The 24,397-nt window shown below is 46.7% G+C and overlaps 1 protein-coding gene across 1 annotated transcript in view; it reads right to left on the reverse strand.

Moving 5' to 3' along the window:
* Positions 1-24,397, reverse strand: part of LOC107187899 — a 187,732-nt gene that overhangs the window by 130,574 nt on the left and 32,761 nt on the right. Inside the window, exons 2-5 of the mRNA XM_015576090.1 lie at positions 16,579-16,768; positions 16,250-16,434; positions 3,876-3,921; positions 2,382-2,554 (exon numbers count right to left, since the gene is read on the reverse strand). Coding sequence (XP_015431576.1) covers positions 2,382-2,554; positions 3,876-3,921; positions 16,250-16,434; positions 16,579-16,768 — 594 coding nt within the window. The remainder of the gene's footprint in view (positions 1-2,381; positions 2,555-3,875; positions 3,922-16,249; positions 16,435-16,578; positions 16,769-24,397) is intronic.

Raw genomic sequence — 24,397 nt, forward strand, 5'->3', positions numbered from 1 at the left:
TTTTTCAGAGTCAAGGTGATCCGGAATATGTCAAAGAGGGTGTGCAATCACCGTTCCGTGATTCTGCGCGCTTGCAGAAACCAGCAAACCGGTGCAAACTCCGTGTGGCACGGGGAACTGATATGACCGGGTACCGGAGTGCCACGGACACCCACGTGTGACAAGCCATCGCATAATCTACCGGACATTCAGCGTGTAGGCCGTGGATACTAGCCCGCGCGGTGGCTACAGGTGCTTCGATAGGCAGGTGAAATTTCATAGCAAATAACGCGATTAAACCGCGGACAGAGGGTGCCGCAAAGAAGAGATCGAGCATGGAAAATTCGAGTGAAGGAATCATCGGAACTGACCAACGAATTGAGACAGTTAAAACGGTTTCAAGCCAACCGATTTATTCACAGAATTCACCGTATACCTCGAATTAGCAGTAAAATAATTAAATCTGAATTATCAATTATGTACTTGGGCAATTAACTCCTAGCCCTACGATTTTCTTAATCTCTGCAGACTCCAGGATTACACTGTTGTCGATAGTTTCCCAGAAACGAAAGGAATTCTGTATTTATTGCAACTGTATTTTTACTGTAAAAATTAAATACTGATGCCAGCAATGTGGCATTTCTGTTAAATACTTCCAGTGCTGACCTCACGTTCTATCCGTACCGCGAAATGAAGACGCAATGGTAACAATAATGATTTCCCGAGCGAAATTGCCGACAGTGTCGTGTACGAAACGACGCCGTTCATTAAATCGCTGCGGCGCTCGTATCTTCGGCAAAACTATATCATCGCGCGGGGTGCATTAGGCGCAGGTAGGATGTTGCTCCTCGCGGCTCTGCCTGCGTGACTTACAATCCTCGACTCTATATTTCAAGGGGCGGTTAAAGTCGAGGTCGATTCCATCCAGCCCGTGGAAGCCCGTTCGAGGCTCCGATCATTACACTCGTTATAAGCTGTCACATAGCTCATCTCACGCACGCGGGTTCCCAGACGCGCACTCCGTTCCGTTGCTGCGGTCCAGCACTTTTCCCATTATTTTTTTTTTCTTCTTTCCTATTTCGCAATCAATCCTGACGTGGTCTAAGTTACGCCGGGCCCGAGTGTCCACTTTCGATCCTTCTTGAAATCGTACTACCACGACGCACACACATAGAGGTTTCGATTCTAACTTCAGAACTGATCCTTAGAACAGGCGTCGGCAACTTATGACACGCGGGTCAACAAATGACCCATTTGATAATTTCAAATGCCCCCCTTGAGTTTTGCAAATAAAGTATAATATATAAAAATAAACTATAAAACATAAACATGAAAGAAACACTTTGAGAAAATATTAAAAAAAAACACGGATTTCCTCCAAAAAAATTTCTGCCCCTAGATTTCCCTCTGTTGATAGAAAAATCCCCTAAATCTGGGGGGGAACCCCTAACCTGTCAACACTGGTCCGAGAGTGCACACACGTGTATGCAGGTATACGTGCCTGATCGGTGCAGGTGATTCCGAGAAATCGACGAGGTGGCAGCTTTTATTTCGTCTGCTATGAAGGCAGGAACTTTAAAGGTTAACCCGAATATGATGTTCCTGTACCATACACCGTTGCGTCACCGCGAGAAGATACCGTCTAGGACTTTCACTCGGCACGACGATCCTCCCCGAGGGAAGAGAGTCAGAAGCTCATGGGGGGAACGACACACCAACGGTTACGCGAACCCTGTAGTTAAGGTCAATCAAGATGCTCGATTTCTTTGCTCAAAGATGGTTAAAAAAACGTCGGCTTCTATCACGACGAATTAATGTAACCCTTGGGGATTAAAGACGCGCAATGCCAATTGGAAGAAATCGCTCGCGAGGGAAACGATCCGTTCTCTGGTCGAGTATTTCCGAGATACACTTGAGAGACGAATTCTAGGTACACGAACCACGAACAAACGATCGTGTCTTGTGTAATTAGCGGTGAAAGTGAAAATCGTGTAGTTATTGTAGGCGAATCGCAACGCGTATCATCTTCTCTTCGTAATATTTCTTGATCCTATTAATTGCTGTATCGATCCTGCTTAATATTTTTTAAACAGGCCTGCATTACGTCCTCGAAAAAAAACTCACGTCAACTTATTCATTGGGTTCCTAAGATATGTAGGATTAAAACTTTAAATGTACTTATACTTGACCGAAATCACAAGTTTCGAAACGTTCGATCGTTCGAGGCTTGAACAACCAGCTGAAATTTTTATTCCAGGCACGCTGTTACAACAGACGGGTGGTTCGTAACCGATTCTCAGCGGCGCCGAAGGATTTTTAGCGCAGTGCTTAATCGGCCGTGTAATCCTATCGATTACAACGTAATGTCCTGTCTCTATTTCACGAGGTTATTAATAACTCACCGGTAGAAGAAGCAACGAGGACGGTGAATGCCTGGCCGCTGCCTGCCTAAGACCAAGGAAGTGCAGTAGGGGGTCCTCCGACGCTCTCAGCTCGTCCAGAATCCGCCTGGCCTCGCCGTAGCTCTCCAGGTATTCCCAGTAAGAGTTCCAAAACGAGCCGGGGAATAAGTCACCTGGCGACAGCGTACACGAACGTAATTAAAGAACTGACTCTAAGAACCGCCGCCGCCGCTTGACGAATTCGAGAAATTTTTCTCCTTGTTCATCGTCCAGGGGGAGGATGGGGGGTAAACGTGTCGACGTATACAGGGGATCCGAAAATAGTTGTAAATCCTTGAAAGGGGGGATTCCTGGGGTGATTTGCAACAACTTTTTCCTTGGCGAAAATGATCTCCGAGGCTTTGTTAACGAGATATTAACGAAAAACTCCGACCAATCAGAGCGCGAGTCTCTCGGCCGAGCTTCCGCGGTAGTGTTGGGTACGCGCTGCGATTGGTAGCCAACGTTACCGCGGGAGCTCGGCCAAGAGACTCGCGCTCTGATTGGTCAGGGTTTTTCGTTGATATCTCGTCAACAAAGCCTCGGAGAACTTTTTCGCTAAGGAAAAAGTTGCTTTAAATCACCCGAGGAATCCACTCTTTCAAAGACTTGCACCTATTTTGGAACATCCGTGTATACTAGAAATTAAATGATCGTGCTTCGATACGAATCCCTTTCGCGACACAATCGGGAATTCCTCATAGAGACACGTCGACGTGAAATTTGCTCGCGATGATGGAATACCCCAATGAACGAGGAACGCACACGTCCGAAATCGTTCTTCGAGAATGAAAAAGGGAGAAAGATTCGATCCAGCAATACATCATTCCAGCTATCTTCCCCGAACGAAACTCGTTTCCGTTTCAGGATCCCTTCTCCCGTAATCTTTTTCTCTCTTTTCCACCGCTTCCCCGTCCGGTGGGGTCCCGACCATCACGGAAGAGGAGCCACTCCACGGACGTTCACGCACCGGGAATATGATTTACCATCGAATCCCTCGTTTCTTTATTTCTCCACTTCTTCTTCTTCCCCTCCCCTTCACCGTCCCGGCTCCATTATCGGCTCTCTCCCGTCCCGTGATGGTGGACTTCCTCGTGCAGTAAACCACGAATTCATTACCTGATCGTCGCGAAATCACGGGAGCCCGGAATCTGTACTTACGTCAGACGTGTACGTACTCGAGGGAACGTCTACAGAGAGGGAAATGTCGTAAAAACATTCAACGTTTGTCTCTCGATACTCTCGATCATCGTAGAACCCCGTCTGCTAATTTATTTTCCAAGAATTTCGATGACAGAGCTTCTAGATGATAGGTAATTATCTACTTAGGGGCGATTCTGTCGAGAAATCGAAAACTCCCCGACAGTGATAGAGGTTTCATCTTCGATCCCTCGGATCGATCGAATCTAAAATCTCGATCGATGGGACAAGAAGTCTCCCGATGTATTTACTCACTCGATTTGAAGGTACCGCCGTCCCAATTCTCGAGTGCCCTGCGGATCTGAAAGGAAGCAAAACGGACGTCGGTAGAATTGGCTCTTAAAATACAATGACCAAGATATATAGGTATATATGATATATAGAGAGGAGAGGAAGACGATGTATAATACATGAAGCATAATACAAGAATGAGTCAAGCTCGAGGAATTGTGTACGCCAGTTTTATACGAGATACGAGTTTGAAAACGATCGTTCGATTGTTTTTTTCTACTCCGCCTGGAATTATTCTTCTGCCGATACCACTGCGGACAATACAACCCTTTTCGATCGAAAAATTTCAGTACCAAAGGAACCGCGATTCGTCGTGCCGTGGAAAAAAAAAAGAACGCTCGGAACAATCGCGAATTAGGCGAGGGGAAAGACGTCGATCGACGGAATTTCGATCGATCGAAACCGTGAAAATGGGGCTTCTGTTACTAATCCAACGGTGACTCGATGAAAAAAGAAACTGGTCGCCTTAATGACGTTTTTAGAGGCGGGCACGGAGTAGATCGAACGGGGAAACCACTGTTCAACCCAACGGGAGCAACGCAGCAACGGTGGACGTTGAAAAACGATTTTTCAACATCACGGTGTACGGTCTCGGTGCGGCGTGAAGTAGTTCGGGACGATCCAGCAGCTCGAACGATCGGCGCACCGCGGGCACGAGGCTAAATCACGTCCTCGAAACGAGCATACATTTTGTCCGTTGAATTATGACGCAGCATTATGTCCAATCAGGACATCATCGAGGGGAGCGTGTCCGACGTGTAGTATAAGCCTCGGTAGTCGTTAAGGCTCTTTCTATCGGGGGGCATTAAGGCACGAGGGAACGGGCGAAATCGTCTTTCGAATAATAGATAACGAGCCGCGGAGGACGACGAATAATAATAATTTATCGATCGTGATCGAGTGGTATTTTTACAGTAACGGGCTTCGACGGAGATTCGTAAGCCTGGGTCGGTTTCTATTTAAACAATCGTTCGTTGGGAAGCAACAAGGACCAAGTACACGTGGCTCTGTTGGATTAGCTCAGGACTCTTGAGATTAACACTAGATTCACACTAGCGATCAAAGAGAAGGTCAGATCAGGATCAATCTGAATTTAAACTATATTTCCTTCGGTGAATTACGTGTGTAACATTATACCGAAAAGCTTAACAGTTCACGTATGTAAACATATATTTAGATTTCGAGAAGCGAATCAATACCAATTACACGGTACACGCGTCGAGAGACACGCAAGTAACCGCAGCGTTGCGTTAATCGGCGTGTTAATGTTCAATTTCGACGCGGCTGTAGGTACGGCCGAAAGCGAAAGTTCCGTAAACCGCTACAGCCCACAAGAGGCTGGGTGATCCTCCGTGAAATCGCGAATTTGCATTTCGCTGCATGTAGGTACGACAGATAGGGGAAAAAGTTGCGGCTACTGTTACATTGCATGTATAATTCTCTGTTAAAATTAAATAGTCCTGGAGTAGCTGGTTGCTCGTAGTAAAAATGACTCGGAGTAGCTGGTAGGTGATATTAAAGATTGCTCGGTGTGCAAAGGGTTAATTTAACATAAATTTCAGTAACACCAATTTTTCCCCTAGCAGAAGCCGAGTTAGCACGTAAGTGTACACACAGGAGTAAAGAATCGTCAGCTTCTCTACCCCCACGGATCACGCTGCGACTAAGATCATCGACGATCCACGTTAATTGGCCGTCGAGCTACGAGAATACGTACGTGTGTACGTATGTATCTATCCTGGCCGCGGTGTATAATCACAATAAAACTCGCTGCCCCTGGGCACGGGACCCCGGGGGCTGCTAACGATCAATTTGTTGCACTTTAATCGTCAGCCGTTTTGCGCGAGGTTAGGCCCCATACGATCGTGAAGAACGGCCTAGCTCGGTCTCGATCACGTTCGTTACCGATCACGGGAGGCGTAAACGACGCGTCTCGCTTCGAACCAGCAGAACAGGCTCGTCGCACGTGATCTCCGTGTCCGACGAAAATGAATGCGAATGGTCCCCCGCCTCCACTACTTTTGGGAGACCAGATCGAACGGTCGGGTCATCAACCTTCTCTTATCCGAACGTTGAAAAGACCGACCTGGAATTATGAGCCACGAGGTGACTCATAAACCACGACGATAAGGGATCTGGAACCGGTGAAGGGGAAGGGTCGACGAGCTCGTTTAATACGTGCAACATTCTCAAGATATATTTCACCGTTTCACTAATCACTCGGTAATTAATGCGCCGACCAGTGAAAGCTGTTTGGAGAAAAACAAAACGTCTGATCTTGTATATGGAAACGTGGAGAAAGAGGATGGAAATTTGGAAAATCTGAACGCACCGAGCGAAACCGTCTGACCAGCACAAGTCTCGCGTGACAGAGTTGGGCAGAATTTTATTCGAATAATATAAATATAAATATAATTATATCTGTGTATAATACATAATATATAATTATACCTAAGGGCGTCATCCTGAGCTTCAAACAGTGATTAAATAATCGTTTGCCGAGTGTCGACTCGTTCAAGAAGAACTATTATTTTATTACAAAAATTGTAATTTCCACGTTGTAACGATTAAAAATTGTCGAAGTACCTTTTCATCTTCTATTCGAAACTCTTTCTCTAAATAATAAATTTGCCCATCTCTGTCGCGTAATCCTTTTCGACTGACAAAGAAGAGGGGATGGACGGTCGAGACGATTTAAAATCAGCACATATCGATCGCGTCGAGATGATTTCTCGACGGTGACGTACGGCCGGGTTGATTCGATAGAGCGACTCGTTGCATCGTCAGCGGATGATCGTGGTCCCCTCCCCGCCCCAGTGGTGGATAAAATTGAAAAAAGGATCGCGTGATCGTGTAGTAGAAGCCGATGCGTGCTCTGCATCGTCACGTCGTCCCGTCGTCGATCGCGGCGCGTCACGATGCGTCGGCGTGTCGATGCCCGTTTCTTATTGTCAGATCGGTATCTATGTTAAACGCACACAGGCGGTGTTGCGTGCACGGCCATGCATTTATGCATCGAATTATACTAGCAGGCCCCCGAGGCGAACCGACCGCAAGCGCGCTCCCCCGTGACCCATTCACCAGCCGAGAGCGTTATTATTCCGTCGAAAATCCAATCCGTGGATTAATTATAAATGTATATTCATATTCATGAGAGGATCAAGCCGGGTCTACGTGGGTAAATCGATTCGGACGCGGCAGAAAAATCTCCCGTTCTCTCCTCGTTTATTTCTGTTCTCCACCTGGGGAGGGAGAAGGAGGATGGATCGTTAGCCCGTTTTCCAATATTCGCGAAATAAAAGTGCTACCCGTGTTGTGAAAATTACGATGCGCAGAGAGGAGATATCCATGGGGGGATATAGCTGTTCTAGCCGGTCGAGACGAATAGTGATAGATGATCGTCGGGCTCGATTGGTGATTATCTCGGGGGAGAGATGGGGTAAACTTCAACTACGGATTCTCCCGTGACCAAGTTTTCGTCGATGCTGTTTTCTCTCGATCACGGTATTTCTCGGAGGCGGTTTTAATTACACGTCCGACCAGCACGATCGTCCCTTCGGGTCCTCGTACCCCTCCCCCATCGGTTCGCTATCTCGAACGACGACGACGAGCACGCGGTAGGCGTGCCCAAAAGAACAGGTCAAACCGCGTGTTATTAGGGACTGTGCGTGGGCGTTGCAGCTTCCCATTATTATTTCATAGTGGTCGGACACGATCTCTGTAAAGACTCTTCTTCGTTTTTTACCTTCTCTCGGCTTTCGAGATTGACGATCGATAAACGAGATCTTGGGATCTGCACCTGCGTGGTCGCGCGACCGATACTTTACTTTCTCCCTTTTTCTTTATCCCCGTTCTCGGTGCACTTTTCTGTTCTCCTTTAAGTAAATTACAGCTATTTTGGTTTCTTTCGTTCAGCCGGTTATCCCGATTTTCATCGAGCGACATAAACAATTACGCGAACATTAAATCGATAAACAATGACCCTTCGTTTGTTTTTTTTCACCGTGTTATTAATATACACACACACCGAACGACCGTAATTGGGTTAAGACAAGATTTTTTAGCCCACTCTTGGTTGTCACCTACCCCATCCTTATTTTCTTCGTGCCCCGTCAGAGTCTGGTTTATCGTCGTGAATATTATTTTTCGAGCTTTCCTTTTTGCCACGATCACGGATCGCGATAAGCTACTACTCCTCTGTCTACACATGTTAATAGCCCATTAGCACTATATTATTTCGTACACGAAGATTATCCGCGAACGATTCGTGTTTTAGGTGATAATTGTAGACGTTCTAAAAAATAATAAATACACACGATTTTTCCATTGTCGACCTTTTATTTTTCAACTGTTTTCTGTTCTTTATTCAATTTTCGACTTCAATTCAATCGACGACCTGATATTTCACGTATATAATTAGAAACTTGTATACTCGCATCTTACAAAACCCCGTTAAAATTAATTCGGACAGTTAAGGTGCTTCCCTTCTTAGAACGAACACAGGTACGAAAAGTTTCGTTAACTGCGCGCCGATCGACCGTTCCGGGTGGGCCACCTGAGTCAGACCACAGGCCCGCAAAATCTCTCCGTTCTTTTGTGTCAGTCGAATTACCAACTCCGTGTTCCCATCGTCATTTCGCCAACGAGAGCGTTGCTCGGAGAGCTCGATGACCGGAGAAAGTAGATTCGCGCTTGAATATATATAAAAAAAAATAAGACTCTCTTTCTCTTTCGTGGCGTTCGCTCGTTTCTGGACCGATCCAGCTCTCAGAGGCCCGGCGAGCACCGTCAACGAACCTTCTCGACCATCGTTTCGCCCGTGCGTCGTAAAGAATCCGAACGACTACCGTGCCCAACGAACCGAGCCGGCGCGAAGAAAAGGAGCGCGTCGATCGGAGCGAGATCGAGCGATGGCGAGAAGGGCGCGGATACGAATTCCAACCAGGATTATTGCGACTTACGGAGAGAATGGAGGGAGGGACCATTTTACCAGAACTTCGATCTGAATTTATCGATCCGTCACGATCAACGTCGATTCGGCTCAGCCACGCTCATAGCTCGTGGTCCCACCTTCCCCGAGAGATTAACGAGCCTTACGCCACCCATAACTTCACGATCTATCGATATTCTACCGATTGCTTGTCGCTAACATTTATAATTGTATTTTCTTTAAATACAGTCGAGGAATGAAGAAATAATATTCTTTCTGGTCTCGATAAATTTGTGCCTGAGGAGATTAAATTCCGAGCGTATGTGTATACTTAGTTTTTCGGCGTGATTTGTTTTTAATTAACCCACATCCGTCCCTCGTTCTCCCAACTTAGTTTGTCCCTCGTTGTGAAATTGAGAAAATGGTGAAAAATCAATGTGAAATTCAAATTCTTTTGTGATACATGTAACGGAGCCCCAGATAAATTTATTAAAAAGTGGTCGATTCGAAAGACGATCGACGGTTGTACCTGAAGCCAATCGATCCATCGGCCATGCGTGTCGGTACGCCCGACCAGAAGGAGAAGATTACGTCCCCCGTCGTCCCACACGCATACGACCGGATGATTAGTAACTAGCGGTCGTCTTATGAATTACCCGCGAGCCACGAACCACGCGGCCATTATACAGCGCCGCGAACATCCGGTCCCAGAGGGAATTCTAATCCTCCGGTGGTCCCGCAGGCGGACCTCTTCGTCCCGGCGTGTTCCAGAGGCGCTTGGCGGCAGGGTCGAACAACACAGGTGTCCCGCCGTCGGGACGACGTAAAAGGACTCGCCGATTAAACGGTGACATCGACTAATTCGCATCGGCGAGCCTCGTCGCACGGTTATAGACCCTGGCGTTCCGAGGACAGATGACCATGACACCCAAGGGGTAGACGGGACTGAGAAGAAATTAGAAATCGATAGGGGAAACTGGTACCATTAGCGATGCAATCGAGATGATTCAACCTCCGAATCCACGTATTTATCATCTACCACGGTGTATCCCTTCGTAAACCGGTAACACTCTTGAAAAAATAAATGTCCCTTCTAAAAGACGTGACGTGGAAGAATTTTTATTTCCACTATTCCTCCCTCACTGCCACCCCGCTCCTTCTTATCCTCGCGCTAAAAGCTCGCGCCCCGCAACTCCGACGCGTTACACATAATCCGAGGATGGAATTTCTTTGTCGGGGAAAGACGAAACGGAGACGAAGACGGAGGGCCCTGCGCCCCCCCCCCCCCCCCCCCCCAAGCGGGTCTTTACGAGCCTACAACCGGCCTTCGAGAAACCGAGAAATTAATAATGGCCGCGTGGTTCTTTTCCCTCTTATCTTGAACTGGGGACATCGGGTGAAACGATTCGCCTCCCGAAAAGCTGCAAGTTTCAACGAGATAAAGGGGATGGCCCCTTTTGTCTTTAAAGCCTGAAGTCCATTTGTTCTCGTATGACCAGAACAAACTATTATGTACTCACAGATATGAAAAATTAAAGAAGCTAATATTTTCTATCGTAATTTAGAATATTGTTAACAAGGACACAGGTGCAAAAATTAAACTGGAACGCGCGCACGGTCTGCGCCCGAAGAAAAATGAGACCCTTGCCGATGAAATCGAAACCAATCTCGGCGATCCGGTATCCCAGTCCACTTTCCCGACGAAACGCCACGACGACGATTCATCTACTTTCCTGCGGCACGTCCATGTATCTCCCCCCCTTTTTTTTTTTGTCTCTCTGATCGATCCCCACTTCTGCTCGCCCGTAGCTGCTCTGCTCCACTTTCCGCTCGGTTCCCGTGTGTGTCTTCTCTCTTCCCTTGTTCTCCATCACGAGTCGCGAAACTGAAGGTGAAAGAGGCCGACCAGGCGCAAAATCGACGCCCTAATGCGAATAAAATTGCATCCACGAACCGGGAGGGGCAGCACGTTCTTTGAAAACGAACGAGTTAAAAGGAATCAAGTTAGGACACTCGGTATACTCGACGACTCTTTGATCTCGGCGCGATAACGTTCGCGCCTGCCGGATGATCAACCGCCACTTAATTAATTTTCCAAGGTATATATTCCCCGAGATCTATTTCTATACCGCGAGGGGACTCGAGTCCGTTATCTGAACGGCATCTTTCGAACTTTCTGCCGAGAGATATCGCGGCGGAATCGTGACTTCTACCGGTCATCCCTTTTCCTCCATACCCTCCGCCACCGATTACACGTTACCAGGGGTTTTTTCTTCTTTTTCTACTTTTTTTTTGTCTGCCGTCTCGGTGGCCCGTTCGCCGGATGGAATCACGGTGCAATTAACATCTATAACCATCAGGCTGAATTACGAACAATATCCGCTTTGTGGCTTCTTTAACATAGACAGAGAGAGAGAGAGAGAGAGAGAGAGAGAGAGAGAGAGAGAGAGAGAGAGAAGTGACTCGACTGGAGCTGCGGAATCGAGATCGATGCTTGGGGTGGGCAGACGGCGATCTCAGCGCAAATAAACGGTCCTCGACGTAACCGGCTCCGTTCGTCTCTTAAACGCGGAAACCATCGATTACCGGCGTTGCAATCTTGCCGATGACCGAGGGATCGTTGCCCGAAACTTGATTTACCCGATCTTGCGATCAATCGATCGAAGATTTCAGGGATATTTTGCCAAAAAATCAACTTTCTCGTATCGATTTCTACCGAGTTTGCATTGCTTCTTGAATGTCCATCAATCTTGGAAATGTAGACATTAATGAAATATAATAAAAATTGTAATTGGGACGGACAGTTGAAGTGGGACATTTTGAAGGCTGCATTTTTCACCGGGAAAAACGGCTGTTCTTCATCGAGATGTCCTGAGAGACCATTTAATATTTTTTATTCATTATTTTTCTAAAATCAAGAGCAGTTTTGGGCTCATTGTGCGCCCTGTCACCGAAACCTTTCAAAATGTCGGATTTATTTTCACGGTGGATACGAGTGAATCGAGTCCCCGTAGAACTTGACGGATTTCGACGATAATCGACGAAATAATCGTCGAGTCTTACGCCGAAACCGTTCGATGGAGGTCGTTGGAAGACCATATCGAGCAAAACCCACCGGTTTCCGACGCTTTTCTGCGTTCCCCCTACGGTGTCCAGAAGGGAGAGCTCTCTGGCATTTTGCCCCGCAGCCGCGCGAGAACGTTACCGCATTGTGCGCGGTTTAGTGTGCAATAAAGACGGCCAGGGCAGAAAATTCTCGTGTTGCCGGAGAGACGATACCAGGCGGTGGCACTTAAAACGGTACTTTAACGACAACGATTTCGATTCGAAGGAAACTTCACCAGAAAAAAAAACAACCCCCGTTTAGATATTACGTCTTCTTTTTTGTTTACGGAATCGAGTACATCACGGAACTACAGGTAAACGTCTTAATAATTAATTCCTGGATCGTCCTGTTCCAAAGAGAATTAACCACCACGTTATTTTTATTTCATAAATACAGACAGACTGCGTGGCATAACACCATCTTAAGAATTTCAATTCTTATATATTCTGATTAAAAAGAATATGAAACATATTGTTCTCTAGGGAATGCAATCTATCCTTTTCTAGAGAAACATTATTTCTCAACGTAATTTCCGAAACGACACACTTATCTCGTTTTGTATTTTAACCCTTTGCACTCCGTCCATTTTTGGCGCTTGTAGGTAGTCTATTTTAAGGTAAAATATTTCTAGGTAAAATAAAAGAAGACAATGTCTCCACAATACTAATTAAAGTAAATCGCCCTTAATAGTTATACTGTACAGTGTATACTGCTTACAGACTTCTGTGATGATAGCACAGTGGTCCTTCATTATAATCTACCCCTCTTTCAGACCTACAGCGGAAGGGTGTATCATCCCCTGTGAAATTATTTAATTTATCTGCATAAGAATACGATACGATAAACGAAAATGGGGATCGTTGTACCGATCTCGTGACTAATTTAAAATAATGTGTGGGGGTTAACAATCGAAATGGTGGAGGAGAAAGGGCGTTGGTCCGGCACGGTCGCAGTTGTCGCATTCCCGGTGCACGGTGCAACGCGCGAGCGGCATGCCGGTGCAGGTGCACGTGCGCATCACGATGCAGCTACTCTTCAGCCATACAACCGGGGTATGACCGCGGTTACCCGTGGCCGTGTCCCGCAAAAACGTAATTTACGGTCGTGCCGTGTACGGCAGACAGACGGAGAGAGAGAAAGGCAAAAGAAAAGAGAAGGCTGAAGCAGAGAAAAAGACTACGTGTGGCAGTGTCTTTACGAAATTCTACGTTCAATTGTCGAAGAAGACGGTGACGATGAGCGTTTCCGATGGTGCGCAGGTCTCCTGGATAAGGAACTTGTATAAGGGATAATAGGAAATTGGACAATGAACGACGAATACAAGTGATAAGAATGCGTTACAGGTTTGGTAGTTCTAGTGTTAAGGGTTCTAGTAGGTTCGAAATTATTCTATAAATCTATAAGGCTATTAGACTCGTTTTAACAGGCACCAGGGTAAACTGTCTGAAACTTTATTACTATATTGAATTTTAGATGATAATATTTTATAAATATGAATAGGGGAAACTCACCACGATAAAAACTTTCGGAAATGTTGATATGTATATATTTTGTTTTACTGTGAACCTAACGAAACCTTTAACGAAGAAAACAAATCTCTGAAATCATTTTAATTCAGCCTATCGATCCAAAAAAATCAGTCTAGGTATAAGAAGGGATTCGTCAATTAACACCTACCATTTGTATTTTTTCCCTGATACAACGCAAGAGGGTAAGTACCCGTTGATTCGCGGCATGTGCCTCTTCGCAAAACGACTCCCGTGTGTCTACTCCGCCAGAACAGAGAAAAACAGAGGAAGAAAACGAAGATCGTCGAGGCGGGGGAGGGGGGGAGACGATCCCCTCGGTTTCCAGGTGCGCGACTGCTTCTAATTGCCCGCTCGCCTGGCCCTCGAGGCGCTTCCAAAGTGAAATTGCTCGGAGGCAGAGACCAGGCGACAACGAGGCTTGAATAAAAAAGGTACAGGGAAGAGAATCAACAGCACCGACTTCGTGATCCGTTGCTTCAGGAACGGCCGCCGATTCGAAGCGTTTTCGCTAATTAACCTTCAGGGGTCCGCCGGGTTATTCGTTCTTTTTTACTACACGTCGAGAAACTCGGATCACCGAGAGTCGAGGATACTCTCGTTTGTTACGATTCAAAAACGTAATCGTTCGTCGACGTTTACGGTGAATGGTAAACGGAGCCTAACAGTACGTGTAAATCCTGGTTCAAAAGAAAACGCGTGTTACCTATTGAAGTCTATGTACCTGGACCGATAGCAGAATATGGAAAAACCTAGATGAGCCGTGGTCGAGAGAGATAGTTGTTTCGAAGGTATCTCTTAGTACCTTTTCTTTCCTGTACTTACTATCCTGTAGCAAATTTGGGTATACGTAGATATACAAGAAAAGATGCGTGTAAGAATAAAATAGGGATACCTCTCAGTTCAGGGACTTAAACCGAAATAAATACCGGTATTTTTCGGTTTCCATAAGGGTAGGGCTTCTATAGGGTTATATAGGGCGAAGATACAACCGAAAATACCGGTATAATACCGGTATAATACCGGTATTTTACGTTTCAGTAGAAGTCCCTGCCTCTCACACAGTGTTCTCTGTCTAACCGGCCGGCGACACCTCCAATACTCATAGTTATCGTTCCAGATATCGAGTTCAATGGCGTTACCCCACATCTTCCCATAAATTCAAGGCGAATGAATCGAAAAGAAAAAGTGGAAGGATCGTACACGCCGATCGAATGATACTCCGCGACCGTGGAGGGGCGTTACCGAAAGTGTATATTTCGCGACGTAGCACGGGGCAAAAACGGCCCCCGTATCGGACGGTTGTTATAATTAATACGCGTATCGATCGCTGCGATGATCGCTCCGTGACGCAAAAGATCGGGTTCACGCGCGCGAAAACTAGACAGCGCACCGAGAATCATCGGATGGGTGGAGCAGCAGCTCGTCGAGGCGCAGCATTTGCATGGGCTTTTTTGTCCGGGAAGGGGGAACGTTCGTTATTGATGCGTACAGGAGGGCGAGCAACGTTTCCAGCGTGCCGCGAATAAAGAAAATGATAGGCGTTCCCCTCTGCTCGCGAGTACGGTTTCGCTCGAATCCCATGGAACGATCTTCGGGTCTGGTGCAACGGGAGCGAGCGAGCGCGTTTTTCGCTTTACGAGGCTGTTCCATCGTACACCAACACCACTGGGGCCCCATAGTCGTTTCAGGCCCGCGAGTCCTCTTGTAAAAGTCAATATTTATGAGGGTGCTAACCACCGTCATCGCTCATCCCGACTCGTTAACCAGCCTACGCCGGCGTAGCTTTGTGTTTACATCCGAAGGACAGGCATCCTCTTTATTGTCAGCCCTAAGAAAACACGTCCACCGTCGTTGCATCCCGAGTAGCCGCTATACGTGCCCAGCCTCGAGCTAGATCGGCTTATCAGCGGCTGAACAGTTCCCCCGTGGAGAACAAACGATATTTTCCACGGTGTTTTTAGTGAAAACACCTTTGGCGAACGGTCGATCATTATCTACCTCGTACCTCTCGCGATCCAAGGGACCAATAGTACGTGTGTTTACGGGGGTAAAAGAAGCCCATGAGCAAACAGAACATTGAATCCTAATAAGCCCTCTTCGAAGAGTGAATCGTTTGAAGAAAGACTGGTCTCCCAGACGGTGGACGACTGCGGATATGATTTTATCTCGAGGACCTTCTCCGTTCGTCCGATCCTCCGCGATTACCTTTTCGCGAAAAGGTTACAGGTACCCGTGGTGGTTAGCGAGCGTAATTGCGACACGCCGAGAGAAAGGCACAACGTGCTTCCCGAGAAGCAACAGGTGCCGCGCTTGTTCTTGAATCGCCTCTCCGGTTCGTGTGTCGCCATCTCTCAATGGACGCTCTCAGTTTGCTTGGCCAATCAGTCACGTGCCATTCAGTCGATAAGAAGGGACCTACCCGTCCACACGCGGACGGCCCCGTCGAAGGTTCTCGTTTAATCGAGACATTAACGGAAACAAACTGCTAATTCATTTATACAATCGTGCTCGTGAATATTACGATATCGATACAGCTTTTCTGCGAGCTCGTAACTGTTAAAATACAAAATTCATTGAGATCTCCTCCACGATCGGTAACCTGTTTCGCCGATGGCCCGGGGGATATTTCTCGAGGAAAATTACACTTTTAACGTTCGAACTCATTTAAACGAATCGAAAAAAAAACCTGGCGTACACGGTGCATTATATTCAGACCTTTTCCTTTTCTTAAATATATACGCACAACGTTCCATTAAATGTTATTATTACTCACCCTCTGGCAGTGCTCGTAAGTGACCGCAGCGAGGTCCGCGAGCGGCTGGAAGATGACATCGTGAAATTCGGGATAGTTCCGTGCCAACGGTCGAGCGTACAATTCTTTCGCGCTGCACAGTGCCTCGTGGTACTCCTCCTCGGCCTGCAGAAGCTTCTCGGTGGCTCTGTACTTGCGATCGGTATCTGTGAAACGAGAACCCCGCGTAAAACGATCGTTAAACTATCCAACGAACTGATCCTCTACCATAGCCGCCGGGTACCACGTCCGAAGCGTTTGTGATACCCTCCTCCTGAACGGCTACGGGAGTTGGCAGCGTGCACACTCACCACCAATCGGATCGTATTGCCTGGCGGAGTCCTCGATCAGCAAAACCTCCCCGTGCAACAGTCCCACGTCTGCGGCTGGATCGACCTCGGCCCTGGAGCCGGCGAGCAGCAATCTCGGCCTGCAGACCCGATACTTCAACAGCACCGGCGCGACCACGGTCGAAACGGCTCCAGGAGACGCTCCAGGCAGCTGGAAACGCAATGGATCGCGGATAAATACAGTGAAGAAAGAGGAAGGTGAGGGGATAAAGCCGATCGTGAAAAAAATTCCGCGAGGCCCCGCGGTTATTAAGAGCTTCGACCCGTGGTGGGACCCACTATGGGTCCGTAATCGCTCGTAACTTCCGAAACCCACCGATTCCACTGTCTGTCCATCCGATACCCGGTTTCGTCTCTCTGCGTCGTTCACGGGACGAAACGCCGCGGAATATCCTAATTACGGAAGGGGTGAAGGGACGACTGCAGCGGAGTCGATCGTAAAACCGAGACCCGAAAGTTAGACCCCGAAATAGCTCTGTTATTGCGCTGCGTAAAGCTGCAGAGAAGGCCCCGAATCGGATTCTTCCGACTAGCGAAATTTTCTGCGCTTGCACAGAGAGCGAGAGAGAGAGACGCAAGAAACACGCCACCGATTAAACCGTCCGACCCACGAGGCCCGAGAGACCGCCACTTCGTGCTCTCTCACCGCGGGAGGGGGGAAGATCGGGCCCCAACGGACAGATATTTACGATCTGACGACGTAACAGGCTATACCCCCGCCACGGGATCAGATAAAATTCGCGGGCCAGAAGTTGCACCGGTGAAACGACCCTTCTCGGTCGCCACGTGTAACCCGGCCTGGCCTGGCCCGGCCCGCGTCATTCCTTCCCTGCATATTTTACAGGTATATACGTATACTCGAGCGGACAACTCGAATCGTAAATTACGTGTAAACAGGATAAAGGACCGTATAATACGTCGAATGTTGCCGTTGGTAAATCCTTTTGTTAAACCGTGGTTGCTCTGATTTGTAGTTTGTTTCATGTACAGTAAACGCTCCATGAGAGAGTCTGGATAGGAAGTTCCTCGTGAGAGTTTCCATTTCACCCCCATCAATGGCGGAGGGCACGGAAACTTTCAAGCGCATAATTTTCCGTCCTCCCCTCGCGAAACAATTCGCGGTGCACCGTGAAAGTTTTTAAGCGGTCCCGAACTTTAAACTCTCACGAAGACTTTACTGTATACAACGGTTCTTGTAGTCATCTTCACCTAATTTCGCGTCTAATCATTCGAGACCTAGATCCCCGAGTTATGTACCATTGTAAATCGTCTTAATCGAACCGATTCAGCCAACGATGCCTAAGAGATCGATCGATCAACCTTGCGAATCGAAATTGTAATCGCATTGCACGACTCGGTGGTGGGCAAGTGCGCTTAACCCATGGGCCTCGACCAGGTAACCTTACGCCGGGCGTAGGAGCTATCGCCGGGCGCAGTAACGGCGCCGGACAATACAATTTAATCTCGTTTTACGACGATGGACGGGGCCGGGAGCCGGCAGTCTACACCGTCATCGGACGCCGATCTTTCTAATCGGCGTTCTTGGAACGGCGTCGGAGCACACGGACGCAACCGATTCTGAACCGTTGAAAGTCCATTTATACTAGGACGGGACGAACCTTAGACGAACCTTCGGGGAACATTCGGGGAACCTTAGACGAACCTTCGACGAACTTTTGGCGAAACGTCAAAAATATTCTTTCGTGTGTTTGAAATGAAACAATGTATACTACCGAGATCATCCCGAACCTGTCGAAGACTGATCCCATTCTAGTATAAATGGACCTTAACTTAACTCTTTCGCTACGGTCTCTTTTTCTTTACGATCGGTATGGTTCGCAAAGAATTCACCGGTGTATCTGTACCGTTAATCGTATCATCGAAAATTCGTTGCTTCCGCCCAGGAATTCGGGGCATGCATTGTCTGTTCTTTCACGAACCTGTTGCACCACCCTCCTCCTCCTCGCCGTTGCGCACATAGCCCCCGTGGCACCCCGCATTCTCGTCTCGATTATAAAACCGAACGGAACGTTATATACGTTACGCGAAACGTATAACAATCATTTCTGCGTGTAACGCGTACAGGAGGGCTTAATCGTCGAGGTTGGGCCAGTTCCCGCGACTTGTTTCTCGTCAACCGATCCCCCTAGTGGTGTAATGCTTGGGTTGGACGTCGCGATTAAACAACCATCAGCTTATCTCTGCGGACGAGTTTTTGCGCGCAGACACAGATATCCCTCCCAACCCCTCTTCCCGCTCTTTCTATATCGAAGAGGAGTCCGCGAGCGTGCGCGTCCGCCCACTCTCGCTTTTAATAAAGGCCAAACCGGAATAAAGCTGAATCTAAATTGCATAATTATACCGGTCCGTCTTTCTTCTTCTTTCGCTTCTCCCCTCCCCCACCTCGTTCCCTGCCTTCTTTTCGCCCCGTAACCTTCGTGCTCCGAAGCCTTTCTCTCTTCTTCGTGCTCCAAACACACACAAACACATTGAGCGAGAACGGGGCTCGATTATAAATTGCCGCGATAGAGTATATACCCTCGGACCCCAGAGCCTCTTTATATAGTAATTAAAGTTTTTAATTTAAGTCCCCAGGTTAGCACGCGATTGCACTTTATGGGTGGTTAATATTAGGTTAACGATCGATACGGGGAGGGGTGATGGTCCGTCGGTTTTTTCTTCCCTGCTGGAATATATCACTGGACTCGCCCCGGACATCGACGGAGATTACAAGTAGCTCGCGCGAACGATTAAATCGTCGATCGGCCACACGAACGAACGATACTCGAACAGCGAAAAATGGTTACGACGATGATCGTGATACGTTTTCCACGACTGGAATCACTTCTCGGCCCCACCCGAACGGATTATTGTCCCTAATTGCAACTCCGTTCGTTCACGTCGGACGTGAGTAACCGAAGTTTCCTTCCTCCAGGTGTCTGTCGATCGAACCCTTCTGTCCACGACGAGCTCGACCAGATATACATATATCGTCGCCTGAATTCTTAACTGTACTAACTCCATTTTTTGAACAAAATTTTGGCAATCAACCTACGTGCGTCTCATTGGTCTAAAGAATACAAATTCATCATAATATAAAGAAAATTCAACCTAGGGAACAACAAATATTCGTTTTAAGTTCTAACTCCGAAATGTTACGTTTTTTCTTCTGGTTCTTTATTCGTGAAAATTGTATTAAAATATTCGTAAGACTTTTCTGATTAAAACGGCACCAAACACGGTACAATTTTCTGATCGATTACAAATGATCCAGCATGTATCGTGTTTGGTCTCATTTTAATCAGAATAGTCTCACCGATATGTTAATGAAAATTCTCATTAACGCAGAACGAAAAATAAAAAGAAGTTTCATCGTAGCACTATCGTTGTCACACCGATACACCGAGATTATACTTCGTCGAGCTATGAGGCTCGGCCTGAAATGTATGAAGGGCAGAAATCCTGCTCATTTGTGCTAAATACTCACACACGGTCTCGAGTTTCAAGCTATCAGCAAGATTTTACCGGTATCGCGAATGGGATCCTCACACCCGTACTCTCTATACAAGATGCCGTGTTCGTGTGTTTGTTCGAAACGCGTACGCAACGAGCATCCTGTCCCTCCCAGCCTCATTACTGGACAATGAGCGTGTCGTTACATCGATCACGGGCCAGACCCGTTCAGAGACGAAAGAGAGCGGATATTATTTCGCGTGACCGCCAGAAAGAGAGTCTTCTCCACGATCCAAATTGCCAATATTTAATCGTGTATAATTCAGAAAAGAAAAAAAAAAATACTTCGATCCGATAGTTAAAGCGGACGAACCAAGAAAAATCTACGGGAACGTCTTCGAGATTCGCATCAGAATTTCGATCGATGATGCAAAACGCCTACTTTTACGAATCATTCACGGGCGTCAAGTCTCGTCCCTTGATTGGAGAAACAATCTGTCTGATGACTGGTAAACGGTGTACCCCAACCACCACCACTTGGGTAAGATTTTCAACGTGGCACGCGGAGGTCGGGCTAATTTTTTTCAATTTGGCGAATTGCATCATTGGTCAATTACCGTTTAGGAGAGGGCCTCGTGGTTGGAATTAGAAGAAAGCCACGACGAGCTATTAGGGCTTTGAACGCGTGTCGAGAGCATTGTTTCGTGAACGAAGTCTGACGAGCACGATCCATCGGTTATTCAAAATTGGTCGATCATCCTCTATCTTGCTTTCGAACGATACCGAATATTTATCGAATATCGAGATTGAAATCGTTTCAGTCATTTCCATACCACGGAATTTCTTCGTAGGTCAAGTTTCACGATTGCCAAAACGTCGTTACTCGATAAACGGGGTTGCCAATAATGGATCGAGTCCTATGATTGTCATGCAATCGAGAGAAGGCCAGATCAAATAAGTATACTATATAGCTCGACACCGTGGTGGGCATAAGCGTAACAAACACATGTCTGATCCCACGGAACTTCGTGGACCAGCCGTGTACGTGTCATTTGCAAGCACATACGAAAAAAATACGATCCTCTCGAGACAGCAGATGTGCCTGGCATAAGAAGGTGATCGACCGCCCCGATTAAACTGATCCGAAAAGAGAACGCTAAATTAAATACACATTCAACATAAACGTTCCTGGCATTTAGCGCTCGTAAAAAGAGGGCGTAAACTGACAATAAAATGGATAAACTGATAACCGTGTAATAAAGTGAACGTGGAATTCTCGGGTGTTCGTAGCAACGAGTTTGCAAGCACGTATTCAGTGCAAAGGTTGAACGATGTTACGATTTTGCAGGTTTAAAATTACTAGGAATCATCCAATTCAGCTAGAATGAAGTATCGAACTCGTAGGTGCCGAGAATAAACAATTATCCTGAAATCGTCAATTCGAACAATGACGATAGGAATCACGGAACATAAAGGTGTAAAAAGATCAATCATAATTCAAACGATTCTCTATGTCCAGTGAGAGACGATGAATACTAAAGAGTCGCGACAATGTTCGACCCACATATCTCTCCGTTCAAAGGAAACATAGTCACCCACTCATAACGAGAACTCTTTTCAAACGTTATCTTACAGAAGGACAAACCACACAATCGCGAGAACCGCTTCGATATCCTCGAGTACAGTTCACGAACATCCGAGAGTGATTTCTTTTCAAACACCCGGTACACATGCTCCACAGCGTGCAGAGCACATGTGACCGGTATGGGCTTAATAAAACTACCGGTCCGTGTGGACGCAAAAAAATGTGTGTCTACATGGTCGTTCGTGAACGCGTGTGTGTCTAGAGTGTTCTAGGCCTCGCCCATACTGGAACGATCGATTCGACCAATTCGTCGAACCGCAACACAGTCTCTTTCTCTCCCCTCCTGTCGTTCGAGAATCAAATCGTTCTGTCGCCGCGACCAACGAGAACGCACCTATGCGAACATCTAAGCGTCTGGTTCGCGCGATCGCTCGATTCGTGAGAACACGGGCGCAAATGAAAGATCGCGATGCGACACGCGGATCGGCCGGGATGCACGCGATGCATTATACATCGAGCCGCGCTCGCAGACCTATCGTAATCCAGCTGAAATCGAGGGAATTCCGATGAATCCCCCCACCCATGATTCTATGCGCCCAACAGACGACCTAGAACGTTCCAAGTTCAATCATTTGCAACCAATAGACGATCTAGAATCTACAATGTTCAAAAATCTGCAACCAATAGACGACATAGAACATCCCAAGTTCAAAAATCTGCAACCAATAGACGATCTAGAATCTACAATGTTCAAAAATCTACAACCAATAGACGACTTACAACCGCCGAAGTTCAATAATCTACAACCAACGGACGACTTACAACCACCGAAGTTCAAAAATCTGCAACCAATAGCCGATTTAGAACGTTCCAAGTTTCAAAAGCCTGCAACTGATAGACGCTTTAGAACTAGAACCCACCAAGTCGAAAAGTCTGCGCCCAACAGATGACCCAGAATATTCAAAGTTCAAAAGTCTGCGCACAAACGGATTTTATGATGAGCTTCAGAGATGAGGTTAGGAAGACATGTGACGCAAGATGGTAGAAGATCGAGGGAGGATTACAAAACTGTAGGAGGCTTGTTGCGGTTACTCCTGCCACAACCACGAACACTTGCTGAAATTCGCCGTAACGGAATGACAATGAGCGTGACAGGAAGCGCAGATTCGCCGGTATTTCCGTTGCTTGGCTCTCGAGGTTAAAGATTCGAATGACTGTCTCTATGCTTTCTGACTGTCCACAATGAAGTCGTTAAGAGGGACCCTGCTGCGCAAAGACGGTCGCAAAGTATGTCAAAGTGGATCAATAGATCGTAAGGAAGTGGACTCGTGTCAACTGAAAGTTTCGAGAGAGATTTTGAATTTCCATGCACGGAATAACGCGTAGAACGTAAGACGGGCGTCGTGAACGTACTCCAGAGAGTCGATATAATCGGATGATCTCAGAAGTGGTAATACAACGCCCAAAATAGAAGAATCCCGGAGCCAGTGAAACGTTTTCATCGCTGTACGTACATACATAACATGTTTCCCCGCGGGTGATTCTGTTCTAAGGAGCACTTAACATTATACGTCTTTCCGTGTTAACGACAGGTCGCGAAGATTAACGCCACCGAACAACAGAGCGCTGAAGAGGCGGCCGATTATCTTTATGGCTACGATTTCAACGTGGCCCGGTTTGTCCGGCTTCTTTTGCGTCGCAGGTCGAATTCACGGCTGTATGATTCACGGACTGGTATCGTCGAGATGTCCGAACATTTTTCGACGACACGATCGTTCTACACCATCGAACGTCCGTGTCGATTAGACATTTTTCACTGCACTCGATGTGTACTATAAGCACCTAAAGTCTTACACTCTTTTCTTTAACCCTTTGCGACGAGATTTTTTGCAACAATACTTCTCGCTGGGTCGAATATATTTTTTTATATACCGAGATTATGCAGTGAAGTGTGAAATATTTACAAAATGTCGAATAAAAAATATTTTGTTTAATGTAATTCATGATTTCATTAGAAAACAATAGTAATTCTATTCTTTTATGAAAGTATAAATGGATTTAGTTTTTACAATGTTTCAATGTGTGAATTTTTTCTTAACAATCCCTAACAAGCATGCCAGGTTTAGAGGGACAAGTATCACAATAGAATTGTGTTATTGTTCCTTCTCCTGGTAATCTCCTCTAATTGCATATTAAACAAAGTTAATTGTTTTTGATAAAAATTGTATTAAATAGGAAAGTATACGCAATTATGATTCCAGATAACGAAATTATTTTCTGTTACATTCGACCAAGTAGGGGTGTGATGTCACATGTCTGGTACCATTCAACCGCAAAGGGTTAACATCCTGCATCTCCTCGAGTGGTGCACCGTTCGAGTCGCGTCTATTTCAAGGAAACCGTCGATAAAACAATCGTCGAGGGAAAATGGTGTGCTTGGGCTCTCAGATCTATCCGTTTATCCAACCACTTGTTTGGTTGTTCAAAGATCGCAAAGTGGCGCTAATTCGTCCCTATTGTCGAGCGCGAGCGCGCTTTCGTCGGGATCCGCGTAGATCCTCGGCCGGGCTACGCGCGGTTCGAGAATAGACGTTCACTCGGTCTAAATTTGCATGACCCAATGAGGGGCCAGTGATCCCGTCGAAAGTAATGTGTTCCTGGAACCCGGGCGCTTCGAGGCCCGTAATGTATCGCACCGCATTACCCAATACACAGCTTTTGAAATAGAATATTCTCGCGGGT

Source organism: Dufourea novaeangliae, unplaced genomic scaffold (assembly GCF_001272555.1).
Source record: "Dufourea novaeangliae isolate 0120121106 unplaced genomic scaffold, ASM127255v1 scaffold112, whole genome shotgun sequence".
In the NCBI taxonomy this organism is placed as follows: Eukaryota; Metazoa; Arthropoda; class Insecta; order Hymenoptera; family Halictidae; genus Dufourea; species Dufourea novaeangliae.